Below are 14,989 nucleotides of genomic sequence, written 5' to 3' on the forward strand. Positions count from 1 at the left end.
CAAACTTAGATTATTATTACTCTGCTTACAGGCATTTAGCAGCAACGGTAAACTGACGATAGCAACAGTGGATCCCATGAATCAAGAACTGATAGGCGCCAGAAGCGGGCTCAGCCACATGGACTTGCTATTGGCCAACAAAATGTACCCCTGCATAGGTAAGAAACCTATGAAACTTACGAATACAAAATCAGGATGAAGGCCAAGCACTGGGAACTGTGAGATCATGCCGCGCTGAAAACGGAAACTGATAGTAAAAAGAGCTGAAAGGTGTAACAGGAGGAAAACCTCGCTGTTGCACTATGAATCAGTTGTTAGGAAAGGGTTGAGGAAAGTAAGATGGAAGAAAGAGAATATAAACGGAAGTACAGTAAAAGGAATGAAAAGGGTTGCAGCTAGGGGCCTAAAGGACGCTGCAAAGACCCGTAAGTGAGGTGCATTGATGACACTATTCCCATTTTGGGGGCTATGAATTATAAGAAGTATTTTTGTTTCTCAACCATTTCAGTCAAGAAGTTCCTCGTTGGTCGAGTCGGGTACGAGCTCAACCACCGATCTCAGTGCCCAGGTTCGATTCCCTGCTCTGCCAACGTGAAATCAGAGGAATTTATCTCTGGTGATAGAAATTCATTTCTCGATGTGGTTCAGATCCCACAATAAGCTTTAGGTCCCGCTGCTAAGTAACTAATTCGTTCTTAGCCATGCAAAAATATCTAATCCTTTGGGCCAGCCTTAAGAGAGCTGTTCATCAGCTCAGTGGTCTGGTTAAATTAAGATATATTTAACTTTCAGTCAAGCTCTCTATCATTTGCCACTTGACTGAGTTTTTGCACTTACCTCTGCTCGCAGAAAAGTGGTTGAAGGACTGCAGCCTGACTTCTGACCCTTGCATGAACTACGGCTACATGGGAGCAAACTGCTCATGTGTCTGTCCCCCAGGAACTACAGGCACTAACTGCGAAACGGTCGAAAAGACTTATTTTGGTAAGGCGGTTGGTGGTTGGGTGGGGTGTGGGTGGTGGTGAAAGTCATTTGTGTGTACGTATGTGTGTGTTAATGATTGCGTGTTACTACCAGATGGGCGTGGGATGATGAACTTCATCCGAGAATGCTTGTTAAAAACTGCATGCTCTGGAATAATCATCTACAGGTTGAATCTTCTAGGAAATTTGATATATATATATATATATATATATATATTATATATATATATACATTATTATATATATGATATATATATATTATATATATATATATATATATAATATATATATATATATATATATAATTGTGTGTGTGTGTGTGTGTATAATATATGGGTGCAACACGAGTTTATGCAAATATCTCGAGAAATGAAAGAATAGGTCATTCTGAGCAGATAATGTTCTACAGACATGTGCATTTTAAGGCTTCGTTTTATTGGTGAGGCAAATTTTAAAAATAACCATTTTCCTTAACACTGCCCTTGGCCAACATGGCGTACGCAATGTCTGAGTAGTCAGGGAGGAAGGTGTTGGAGGGGTGGGATTGATGAAGTGCATTAGGTAACTGAATTGCTAGTCTTTTAATTATGATTTTTTTTCTTGTAGGTTTTTGAAAAATATAACATTACAGTCTGGTTTGTGATGAAAACTTTTGATGGAGAACAAGTGTTTAAGGAATAGGCCTATCTTTGATGGAGGGGAGATTCCATTCCGCTTCCTTTTCTTTTCTTTATCGGATTCCAGTGAATACCATTGATGGCGAGGGAGAAGAAGGTTTCGATGATACTTGCATTTTCCCCCTTTGTTCATGATCTTTAGAATACATTTGTTTTGGGAGTATTTTATTCGCATTGGCCTAATGGCCGATTGTCTCTTTTAAATTCATTGTTGCTAAAACCATAAATAAACATCATATCTGTATATTCCACATTACTGGAATGGTAAGGCATTGTCTCCAGATTCTTGGTCACAAAATGAATAAGAAATCTGACACTTGTAACCCCAATACGCTCTTGGTGGAAAAGTGGGGCTGTGAGTAGCAAGTAAAGTGATCAGCAGCTCATTCTCCCAGTCCCCCTCCCGATAGCCGCCATCTTACTTGGCCATTTAATGATAACGGTAATTTAAAAATTCACCTCACCGACAAACGAAGCCTTAAAATGCATATGTCTATAGAACATTTTCTGCTCAAAATGACTTCTTTAATTTTTCAAAATATTTGCATAAACTCGTGTTACACCCTGTATATATATATATATATATATTATATATATATATATATATATATATATATATATATATATATATATATATATATATATATATATATATATATATATATATATATATATATATATATATGTGTGTGTGTGTGTGTGTGTGTGTGCACGTGTCTGTGTGTGTGTATCTCTTAACTAATGAGAATTACAATCTATTCATTACACTAGGTAAATGTACCACGTCTCAATGATGGTTTCCTTAAAATGAAGTGTTCATAAACATATTGCAAAACATTGACGTAAAGTTATTAATTAATTGTTTTTGCTCTTTGCAAAACAGACACTAAACGCTTCGGCTGCTCAGAGATCATTCATCCGATGCTAATCCTGTTACCTCTCCTAACTACCCAGTAATTACCCTGCGGTAAGGTAAGTATAATATATATATATATTATATATATAGATATATATATATATATATACTACTATATACTATATATATGCTAATTGTTCTCAAATATAAAGCCAGAAATATTGTTTAATATTGATATACGTGGTTTTACTAAATATGATGCTATGGACTACTCGAGTAGCTAAAGCCCGTGCTGGTATAAGGCCAGCTTAATCTATAACAACAAAAGCAGATAGATAAAATCTTCTTTTCCTACAATGACCTTTGCACCACTCAAGAGGTGTTCATTGACCTTATGCCAGCACGGGAAGCAATCCAAATAGGTACAGGTAAATGTTCATTAAGCTGGGAAAGTAAAAAAGAAGGACTGGTATAGCCATCTGGTCTCAGTCCAAACGATGAAGATGGATACATATCAACCAGGAGTTTTTTCGCTTTGCAGACGTGAAATGTACAAAGGCGATCGAAGCGCCGGCGTGCCATAAAGTTCAGCTCACCTTCACGGACTTCCAGATCTACGGCAGGAACGCCTACTGCAACAATGCAATGTGCTGCTACTTCGAGATTTTGGAGATCAGGACGAACGACACTTTCAGGGGAGATATGTAAGTACGACTACTGGCCCACTAGGGCGTTGGCGCTCTGGTTTCCCGGCTCTAGCTGAGAAGAAGAAGAGGGGGAGGAGTCAAGCATTCTTTTCATTACGATGCCTCTCGCTGCTTCTTCTTCTGGTTATTTCTTATTCTGGAACGACTTTCCCCGTCTTATTATGGGGTTCAAAATAGCCACAATATTTAAAGTCATATATATATATATCTATATATATATATATAATATATATATTATATATATATATATATATATATATATTGTTCTGTAACTCTGTTCACTGCTGCTTTCAATTTTTTGTCAATTTTTTTTATTTTATATTCATCTTTATTTTTCATTTTAATGTATGTCCTTTAAAGTAATTTATTTCCCTTCATTTTAATGTGTATATTTCGTACACTTTGTGAGAATAATATTTTTAGCTTTTGTATTTCTGAATGTTTAACTTTTAGTTTTGTTTTAATAATTTGATTGGGAATTTCATTTTTCATTTTAACAGCCTGATGATGTAATTAATTGGATAATTACGAAAACGTCGCAATAAAGACGGCTTGTACATCTGTGTGTGTCCTCTTCGCTTTATTGATAATTATTATTATGGATTGACTCCTGGCCGCTTGCACTAAGCTATATATATATATATATATATATATATATATATATATATATATATATATAATATATATATATATATGCACGCACACACACACACACACACATATATATATATATATATATATATATATATATATACATTGCACATATTATATGTGAGCAAATGTTTCTTTTAAACCTATAGGGAAAAGTCGATCTTTAATAACAATAAGCTAATATAAATCCATCCTTTCAGCTATTGCATAATGCAATATTATTTGCCATAACTGCAATAGAACCACTAAACTTGAAATCCTTTCAACCTAAGTTATTGCGACCCAACCCATCATAACGAAAACATGAACTGACTGGAGAAATATATCTCTTTAGTTAATCTAAAATGATTCAGTTCAGCCATTTTCTAATTTTGAGTTCTCAAACATTACATATCGTTTGTAGGTATGGTAAGACGCCTCAAAATGAAAGAACTTTACCAAGTACAGCTGCAGAAACTACAAAACCATCCACAGACAGGAATGGGTTCTTAGATGAATTTCTGATTTTCTTCGGCAGATACTGTGACACGGACATTGCTCCAGGAACGGTTTTCGAATCTGCCGGAAACAAGATGATACTCTACTTCGAATCTCGATCATATTGGCTCAAGGGATGGTCTGCCAACATCAAGTTCATACCCATAGTTGGATGGTAAGTGCTTCAATATTATGGGCATGGTTTCTTGGGCCTGTGTGAGAGTAAATACAAGAGAGAATTTAGGCCAAATGCCAAGCGCTGGGACCTCTGAGGTTATTCGGCACTGAAAAGGAAATTAACGGTAAAAAGGTTTGAAAGTTGTAACAGAAGGAAAACCTCAGTAACACTAAAATCAATTGTGAGGAGAGGGCGGAAAGAAAGATGGAAGAAAGACTATAAAAGGAGGTACAGTTAAAGGAATGAAAGCAGTTTGCAAAGAGATGCTGCAAGGATCCTTAAAAAATGCCTACAATGCACCACATAAGGTGCCCTGACAGTGCTACCCCACTACAGGTGAAGGTAAAATTTTCTGTTTTTTACTTTTCACGATGTTAAGGTCAATATCCTCGCTCAGCACATAGGTAAGTTCTTTCTCCACTCTCAGTAAAAATGAGCTCCTTTTGTTCTCCCAGCAGGTACTCAAGTTCTTTTACTTTCTTCAGGAGTAAGCATAGTGATTCTCTTACTGTATCAGACAATATGGGTAGTCTCTGGTGTTGGTACTCCAATGTGAACAGATCTTACTTCCTGCAAAGAGAGGTTAGGGTCATCTCTCATGAGGGAAAACTGGTGTTTGGAGGAAACTGTCAGTGGTAATTCAGTAAATGATACAGTTAGCAAAGTGTGGGAGAATCTTCACTCTGCCTAGTGCCTTCCTGCCCCACTCTTGTGGCTGAACTAGTTATCATTTTCTCACTGAATGTGGTCATGGTAAAAGTTACAGGTTCTTTGCACTTTCCAAGGTTATCAATGTTATTCAATCTCCAGTTTTGCACTGAAGTTATATAATCCTCTTGTCACAGAGTTAATAATATAGACAGCTAGTCTGAAAGGGGAACCGAGATGGAAAATTTGAATTTCTTTCACGCTCACTTGTCCTTCCAGCAAGCAACATCAGAAGAAATTTAAGAACTACAATTCAGCTTTTCTTCAGTGTGACTAATTAATCTTCCAACGGGTAAATCTCAAGGTTTATCACTCAGTACTTTTCCTGCCAGTGATCTATTTACCATGTGCTTTGTTTCATCCTCACTTTTCCTTCTTGTAATCAATCAAATCCTGCAGGTCATTTAAGAAATTTCCTACTTTTCTAAGGTCCATGATGCAGGCAGGGTGGATTGTTCCAGAATTGTTCCTCAAAGTTACATTGATTTTTAGGATAATTTAATATGCTTGTGATTTACTAAACATTGTTGCTTGTTTGAATGATCTCGTTTTACTTTCCAGTGATCCCACTTCAACTCCTACTTGTACTCAGAATGTGCTCAGTGCCACAGAATTACAATGGACTTCTCCCCTCTTTGGACAAGGCAATTATCCTGATGCTTCGAATTGTTCTATCAGTCTAAGTACTGTAAGTGTCTTCTTGTAATATAAGTGCATGTATATTGAATGTCTATAAAGCCCTGATCTGTGCAATCATATATGACTGCATTTACCTAATGGTTGTAGAATCTGTATGCCAACCAGCAGAGCCTTAAGGCCTGTCCACACGGTCGAGTTTTGCTCAACGAACTCTGTTCGATTTGACATCAGAAGCAGAGAAACCACGGGCAAGGTTCTGACTTTTCCTACTTCTGATGTTACATCAAACAAAGTTCACCGTGTGGACGGGGCCTTACCACTGATTTTGTTCTCCACAAAACATATTCCACAATGCAACATGATCAACATTTTATTCCAAATTCGGACTAAGAGTAGATCAAAGATATCTCTCTACCCACTCAACAGACTGTGCCAGCATGGGCTAAAATCACCGTCAACAGCTTCGCATTAGAAACTGGGTGTAGTGATTATGTCACCTTCACAAAACCTTACAACTTTGGACCATTACAGTGAGTATAATTATTTTATATGTCGTCTCTAGGTTAAGTTTGGATGGGCTGTGTTGAGTTACGTTAGTTGGTTGATCAGCTAGTTCAGGTTAGCTTTTGTTAAAGGGGAACTTCTGGTTAATAGCCATTAAATTCCATCAAACAGAACTTTTAATAAGCTACAAAAATTAGCCATTGCCCGAATCTGTACGTAATCCCATTTTTTACGATATAATTTCAAATTAGTGCCAAGGTACCTCAGTGGAGGGCGCCATTTATCCAGGATTCGACTATGTTGCCATCTAGCGGATTAGTACCGATGATGTAGTGTCATGGTCACCTCACAATAACAAGCGCAGAGAAGCACGCGTATTGTATTGTATTCGTCCTCGGTATTGTCCTCGTGTTTTAAGTCAATTGTCATTTAAATAGCGTCAATTATGCCAACTTGTATGGTGTTTGGTTGTGCCAATAATTCTGGCAAGTGTCCAAAAGGCATATCATTCCACAGGATTCTGTCAAACAGAGAGCAATCAAGTTGCTGGCTGATGGCTCTTCAAAGGGAGAATATCAACATCAAAACCTTTCAACCTACGACGCAAACCGGTGTCTGTTTGGACCATTTCTTGCCAACACATTTAAAAGATGACATTAGAAGCAGGTTATTAGGTATGACTATGAAAGTTATATAATATGTTTTGGGAACTTAATATCCCTCTGAACAGACCACGCTACCGATGCAGATAGGGTGGCTATTTACTGCTATCTATGCTATGGTGCCTCCACTTGTATGCATTTGAATAGAAATTTATTCTTGTCAGTCGCCATGTGTGTGGTGTGATGGGGTGAACAGCTGTTTCCTAAAAGTGTGTGTCCATGAATTGATGAAGGCCTTCACTTAGTCCTTTTAAACTAGTTTAATTAATGGGGTTTTAGAATTTAGGTCTGTATATGCCTAACTAGGCATACTTCAGGCTACTTCTTTATTTACCATTTCAATCATATATTTTCAGCTGATAAATACAAAACAAAAAGGATATTATCTGAAGATGATGTGCCCTTGGAATAGTTCCGCTTGTCTGAGCCTACCACGACATGACATCACGCATAACAGATGAGCCACACATAAATGGCTGCGCCCATGGTGCAATAGAAAATTGGTTGTAAAAATTAAGAAAATGCCCCTTTCAAAAAAAATTTCCACTAGAGGTACTTAAATGGAATAATACTACATATGGAACAGCTAAAATGCAACCAGAAGTTCCCCTTTAAGTTATTGTAGGTTGGTTAGGTGATCAGGTTAAGTTACAATGGGTTGATTATTTGACTGGTTAGGTTAGGTTGGGTAACTGCCTAGGTGAACTGACAAAAACAAGGTGAAAAATGGACTGAACAAACAACTATTATTTGATATATACAAGCCATAATTTGCAAAAATTCCCTTGAACACTATATGAAGGTGGAAAGATGAAAAGTTAGTTCCTATCTGCTCAAGAAAAGAGCCCATGCCAGCATATGGTCAGCTTAATCTCAACTTAACTGAACAGAATAGTTAAGATCTAGATGCAGTACTGAAAAAGTGGTTTCAGAATAAGTTTCATGTACAGACACCGCCCTATTTACGAACATTCAACTTACAAACATTCAGAGATACAAACAAATGGAATTGCAAATTAAAATTGTGTTCAGAGCACTCATTTTTTGTGTCTATTCTGTACATACAATACTGTATTTACAGTGTACATATTGTTTTATGGTGAAAAAACATACTGTGCTGCATTGACTTTATGTCAAGATTTACTCGACAACTACTTACACTGGTTGCACCGGATGCTGTCAGCAAGATAGACCTACCTTAAGGGTCAGCTTCCAGCCCAGACACAAAAACAACAGAATTAAGGCCATTTAGTTTTTAACAATTTTATTATGAAAATAAAGACCTATCTCAAGGCTACGTACTAGTCAACACTAAATAGCCCATGTTCGGTACACATGAGTGACCAGGCAGTCACTAAATTATCACAATGAAATTAACATCAATCTGACAATAATTACGTCTCTCGCCATCACTGAGAGTATGTGCATATTTAGCTAACAGACATCTAAATCCTAGCTGAAAAAAATGAACATTAACAACCAACTCATAACTGCCTAATGGTGGAGGCTGTATTCTTGGTGCAGAAATACAGGAGCGATCACACAGATGTCCATCCAGTCTCGAATCTAAAGCAGGAAGGACACGTGCACTGTTCTTGAAGCTAGCTGGCTGGCCAGTTAGCCATTAAACAACAATTTACAATTTTCACTGACAACTTATTTTCATCTTGCAATAGCAATTTCCATCTCATCAAAATGAACATAACTACTCTCAATGTCTCGATGGTGTTGACTTAATAAAATGCATAGCAATTCACATAATTATTGAGAGAACCATGGAATTTTTGCCGCCAACTGCCTGACATGGAATTGTGAATTGGCATCAAAGGCAGACTCAGGTCGAGAAAAAATTGTGCACATTTTTTCACGACACTTTATATCATACTGTACTTAAATAGGCATGAAGAGTACAGTAACCAACTTACAAACAATTCATTACACAAATGGCCATCCAGAACGTAACTTGTTCATAAGGAGTGTGGTGTCTGTACAGTATTCACTCACTTTTATATTACTAATATACAACAGATGCTCTGCACTTCAAAATCAGTTTTGACAAGGAGTTACTTTTGCTCTCCTTAATTCTATATTCCTTTTAGCCCCAGTTAGTGGACTGAGGCTGTGTTTATCATTGTTAGCTTTTGTCAAAACTATGACAAGAGAGATTGTACTTTGCCACAAGTTGCAATGTATCTTTGTAAATATTTTCCTCATTTAAGTAAGTGAAAATACATATTGTAAGAAAGGAAAATATTGTTTTGTTAGGAAAAGCGTTGTGTTATGTTTTGGTGTGGACCAGTGATGGTCAGTCAGACAGTCTGTCACAGCTTTGATATAGTCAAGTCGAGACGTGTTAGCTCAAATCAAGTGGTCATATGGACAAAATCAAGTCCAACAATCTCCAAGAAGTCATCGGGATCTCTGTATCATAATCACATTTTAGGATATGTATATCTAATGATAGGGAAGTGTTTCCTATAATGTTCTTTGGATGAGAATAGTGAAAAGGAGACTGTGCTAACACCAGATCTCAAACCATCTAGGTTGGGGATAGCAAAGTCGCCATTCACGATAATGAATCCATCATTCACCATTACAGTAAGTTAATATAATTTATGTACTCATTAATATACACAATGCAGTGTCATATCTTGAATGTCAATTAAAATGACTATAGTAATTTGGGTGTTGTAGTGTAGAACTTGGGCTATGAATTGGTTATTTATATTTGTAAAGGCCTTCTCTGCCCACTAATCACGATCTTGTATCTCATCTAGATTGCAAAACCTGTGTAAAGACCTTTACCCACTAATCACAATCTTGTATGTCATCTAGCTAAGCAGCAAGAATCACATGTATATGTTTGTATATAGAATGTCCTGGCCTTTTCACCGATATATAATTCATTGATGTATATCCATTATGTCTTTTGTTATTGCCATTTTATTAACCGCTAAGTAACACAAATTCTTCTCTATCTGTGAGCTGGTCGTGAGACTCGGGGGTCAGGCACTCCGTTTCCTTCTGCACACTGCTGTGTATACCCCATGCCCAGGTAATAAATCAGTAGTACTCAGTTCTGTCACATTGCAACCTCACAACTGGTGACCCAAGGAGTGACAGTAAACAGCAGTTTTGGCTTTGCCATTACCGGACTCGCTATGGCCGTGCTTACCTTCAGAAGCCCTTAACTGAATGATACAGAGACAAAGTTTAGGCTTCTGAAATCTTCTTCGGAAAACCCCCCACGCCACTAATGGACTAATTACAGCGTACTTTCCCAGGTACGTTCTGGTGTGTTCGAACAGTTTGGCCCTGTCATTTATGATTCATATCAACCGTATTCAGAAAGTCATTAACAGAACCACAGGGCATATAGTTTGGACTTCTGATGAACCTGGAACACCATTAATGGACTAAATATGGCACCTAATTTGTGTTTTGGTGTGAGAGTCAAAATGCCAGACATGGCACACGAAAGTCAAGATGAGGACTCACAGATCCTCTGCATCCCCCTCTTGCCTTCGAAAACCACGATATCTCAGGCGATAGAGCTGCCACCATTCTCACAGCAAAATACCACATTATGATTCCTGCGAGCCAATGTACATTTCCTTGTAGCCAAAGTCATGGACAAAGAAACCAAAGCAAATATCACGATGACACTGCTGCCCAAGGAAGTGTTTAATTAAATTACACCTTGGTTAGACACGCATGTGGAAAAGATCAAATACGAAGACCTCCGCAGGAAGCTCATCAAGATAAACTCCATGCCCATCCCAGAGAAAGCCCAATGCACCCTGGACCTGATGAACCAGCCCCTGGGGGATGCATCGCCCAAGGATGCCTGGAACAAACTATGAGGTCTCCTGATGCTGCTGGACTGCGATGAATTCGGCAAAAGAAGGGAGATCAGCCTATCACAAGGAATATTCCCGCAGCGCCTTTCTCAGGAGGTGAGGGTGCAAATTATGGAGGTCGAGGAAGGGGATAGACACGCAATATACAGAAAAACGTGGACAAATCCAGCCTGGTGTTATTTCCACCGACAATTTGGAAAGAACACCAGAAACTGCGGAGCTCCCTGTGAGTTCCCAAAAAACACAGAGGGCTGCCACCCATAACAGCAGTAGCTGTAAACAACAGGGAATCGCAACCAGTGGGATTCTTCATCCATAACATGATCTCGGGACGCCAAATGCTGCTAGACATGGGAGCCATGTAGTCAGTCTTTCCGCCATCAAGGGAGGGCCACGGCCACATTAGTAGCCGCAAATGGAAGCCTCATCTGCTGCTACAGAACCCAGACCCACAGAATGTCTATTCTGCGTCATAAGTACGAGTGGCCCTTCGTCATCGCAGATGCCAGGTTCCCCCTACTGGGCGCCAATTTTCTTGCACAACATGGCCTGCTGGTGGACGTCGGCCATGAATGCCTTCTAGACACCGGAACCTGCCGCTCCCTCCTGCTCACCGCCTACCTGGGAATGCTCTTTGTATGCGCTGCCGTGTCGTCCAAATACAGCACCCTCTGCACGAATTCCCAGACGTCTGCAAGCCAGAACTACGCCAGGTGTCGGGAACACAGGCCAAGCACAGCATCTGCCACTGCATCACCATCACGGGCCCACCAACACATGTCAAGTTTTGCCACCTGCTGCCCAAGGAGCTCCAGGATGCTAAACAAGCATTCACAGAGATGGAGAGGATGGGTTTTTGCAAAACGGCATCAAGCCCATGGGCGTCCCCCCTCCACATGGTGAAGAAGGCAGATGGTTCCTGGAGGCCCTGTGGGGACTATCATCGGTTGAACCTGGTGACGTCTGACCATTACCCCTTGCCAAACATGCAGAACCTGACAGGAACCCTGCACGGTGCCAAAATATTGACTAAAATGGATCTACTTAAATCTTATTTTCAGGTGCCAGTACATCCCGACGACATTCTGAAGTCAGCCATCATCACACCGTCTGGAACATACACCTTCTCCTATTCAACCTTCAGCCTCAGGAACGCCGGGGCCACATTCCAACGCCTGATGGACAGCATCCTGGCCGACCTACCTTTCTGCATCTGCTACGTGGGCGATATCCTGATCTTCTCCAGGTCCCCGGAAGAGCACCTGGGACACGTATGGGCCATGTTGAAACACCTTCAGGAGAACGGGTTGATCATCAGATTCGACAAGTGTTCTTTCAGTTTAGAGAATGTGGACTTCCTGGGACACGAGGTCTCACCGACTGGCGTCCGCCCCATGGCCTCCATGGTAGAGGCAGTAAACAACTTCCCTACACTGAAGATGATCAAGTCCCTGCAGGAGTTCCTCGGCATGGTCAACTACTACTGACGATTCATGCCGGACAGTGCCTGTATCTTGTATCCCCTGACTAGGGTGCTGAAGGGGAAACCGAAGACACTGACGTGGAAAACACTGCAGCACAGGGCACTTGAGCAGATTAAGGCAGCTCTTGCCAGAGCCACCACATTAGCCTACCAGGACACCACCGCCCCCCTGAGACTTACCGTCAATGCCAGTAACGTCGCCTGTGGAGCTGTACTGGAGCAGATAGTGGATGGGTTCCCTCACCTGTTCACATTCTTCAGCTGAAAATTGAAGCCGCCGGAGACCTGTTACACTGCATTTGACAGGGAACTGCTGGCAATCTACCAGGCTGTGGGACATTTCAAATACCTCCTAGACAGCAAACCCTTCACCATCTTGACGGACCACAAGCCTTTGGTACATGCTTTCAAGAAGGCGGGAGACGTACAGTCGGCAAGACAGCAGTGGCACTTGGCCACTATATCCGAATTCAGGTGCACCATCATCTGCGTCCCTAGGAAGAAGAACACAGTAGCCGATGCCCTGTCAAGGATTGAAATAAATTCGGTCCACCTGGGCATCGACTACGAGGACCTGGTGAAGGAACAAGCTGTGGACCCTGAAACGCCAGCTTACCACATGGCACTCACCGCACTGAAGTGGAAGGCCGTGCCAGTAGGAGAGCAGGGACCGACACTTCTCTGTGACACCAGCACAGCCCGGCCCCCGCCCCCTGATACCCACATCACAAAGGAAGCAGATATTTGACATCATCCACGGCCTCTCCCATCCATCGAGACATACAACAATGGGCCTGATGACTGAGAAGTTCGTGTGGCACGAGATAAAAAAGAAAATGCAGAGATGGGCAGAGAACTGCATACCATGCCAAACAAGCAAGATCACCCAACAAACGAAATTAGGTATCAGTGACTTCCCTCAACCAAGAAGATGGTTCGGACACATTCACGTGGACTTTGTAGGACCTCTGCCACAATCGTGGGGCGCCAGATACCTCTTATAGTCAAACTCAGCCATTTTGGCCACTAAGGCATTGGTCGAGTATACCGGGGATTTTCCCCACCGTTGCCACGTCTACCCAGGCACTTCCGCCCAACCTCTCTCTCTCTCTCTCTCTCTCTCTCTCTCTCTCTTTCTCTCTCTCTCAGACTGATCTTTGTTCTCCTTTTGACTTTGTTTCCACACCACCATGGAGGTAAAAGTCAAGGCGCATTTTTTTATAGAGGTTTCCCCAGTAGGCCTAATCCTCTCCATGCTGTTTAATCAGGAGATTCATCATCTGAGCTGTCCTCGATGTTAGTGACGAATGACTCTATAAATTGCTCAACTGCTATATCTTGCTTTGCATCTTGTTCTTGAAGCTTCTCAGTGTGTTTTATTGCCTGCTTCCAGTTTTGCGCTGTCACAGTGTTAAAGCTTCTTTGACTAAATGCTTAAGTTCAGCAATTTTGAATGTATTTCTCTTGGATATGTAATAAGCTCTATTGGGTTATATTGACAGTAGTATGGGGGTAGCTGTAAACTTTATGTCCTGCTTCTGAAGCAAGCGTGTCAATCATGTAAGTTTTCTTTCCATTAGTAATTTTTTTTTTGCGAGTTCATAGAGCTTCACTTTCAGCATGTCATCACGTGGATGTGCACCGTTCTTATTAAGCCAGTCCTTTATTGCTTCCTTTCTCCAAGATGATGTTGGGTTTTTTCAAGCACCATCGAGTGGTATGATGCGTTGTCCATCACAAATACAGACTTCAGGGGGATGTTGGGTAACAACTGGGTTTTAAACCATTGCTCGAAAACTGCAGCATTCATCTGCTTGTGATAATCACCATCATTTTTTGCTTGGAAAAATAATTCAGTATTCTCGACAAAGCCTTCTTTCGTTCCTGCATGAAGAATGATGAGGCAATTTCCTTTTCCCGTAGGCGGCTTTACTCCTGTTGCTTGTTTGGAGGCCGTGTCAGTCCAACACTTTGCAACAGTGTAATTCTGATGGACCCAGGTTTCGTCAAGAAAAACTAAGTTTTCGAAGGACTGTCTTGCGAGCAACAGCAACATCACTACGTTCCATAAGGAACTTAAGGCCATCAACTTGAGAAAATCGGAAGCCAATCTGCAACAGGACTCTTCAAAGTGATTCAACACAACCATTGTAAGATATTTTCTCCTTCAGCTCTTCCGTGACTTTGTTGAGAGTAGGGATTTCATTTCTTTCGTGAAATGCCAATACGGTTCTTCTTAGGATACACTTATCAAAGTCATCAAAATCCATAGCCGTTGCAGGATGAATTTTTGTTGGTGAATGGAAGACAGGTTTCTTGTGTTCAGCCTCTAACCACCATTCTTGGTTTAGTTTGCTGCAAATCCTTCTAACAGTCCTTTCCCTTGCTTTGGTGGCTTTGGCTGTCCGAGCAAGGGATTGAGTGAATGGTAACAAAGGTGCACCACTGGCCTTTTCATCTAAAAAGTACCAATTTACATTGTAAATTATTTCCTTTGCTTGACTATGCAGGTGGGGGCAGTGAGAAGTAGAAGTATCCATATTGGGTCAGTGACTCAGTGACACAGAATGACCTTCGGTGTCCGGAGAGAGGTGGCCGCAGAGC

General features: G+C 40.7%; 2 protein-coding genes across 6 annotated transcripts in view; one reads left to right on the forward strand and one right to left on the reverse strand.

Annotated features, from left to right (window-relative positions):
• LOC135203053 (two pore calcium channel protein 1-like) overlaps positions 1-14,989 on the reverse strand; it is a 734,396-nt gene that overhangs the window by 265,589 nt on the left and 453,818 nt on the right. The window lies entirely within an intron of this gene.
• LOC135202626 (blastula protease 10-like) overlaps positions 1-14,989 on the forward strand; it is a 45,077-nt gene that overhangs the window by 16,534 nt on the left and 13,554 nt on the right. The window contains exons 6-12 of the mRNA XM_064232122.1: positions 32-158; positions 850-984; positions 2,544-2,613; positions 3,020-3,220; positions 4,392-4,526; positions 5,799-5,925; positions 6,303-6,406. Coding sequence (XP_064088192.1) covers positions 32-158; positions 850-984; positions 2,544-2,613; positions 3,020-3,220; positions 4,392-4,526; positions 5,799-5,925; positions 6,303-6,406 — 899 coding nt within the window. The remainder of the gene's footprint in view (positions 1-31; positions 159-849; positions 985-2,543; positions 2,614-3,019; positions 3,221-4,391; positions 4,527-5,798; positions 5,926-6,302; positions 6,407-14,989) is intronic.

Source organism: Macrobrachium nipponense, chromosome 33, assembly GCF_015104395.2.
Source record: "Macrobrachium nipponense isolate FS-2020 chromosome 33, ASM1510439v2, whole genome shotgun sequence".
Lineage (NCBI taxonomy): Eukaryota > Metazoa > Arthropoda > Malacostraca > Decapoda > Palaemonidae > Macrobrachium > Macrobrachium nipponense.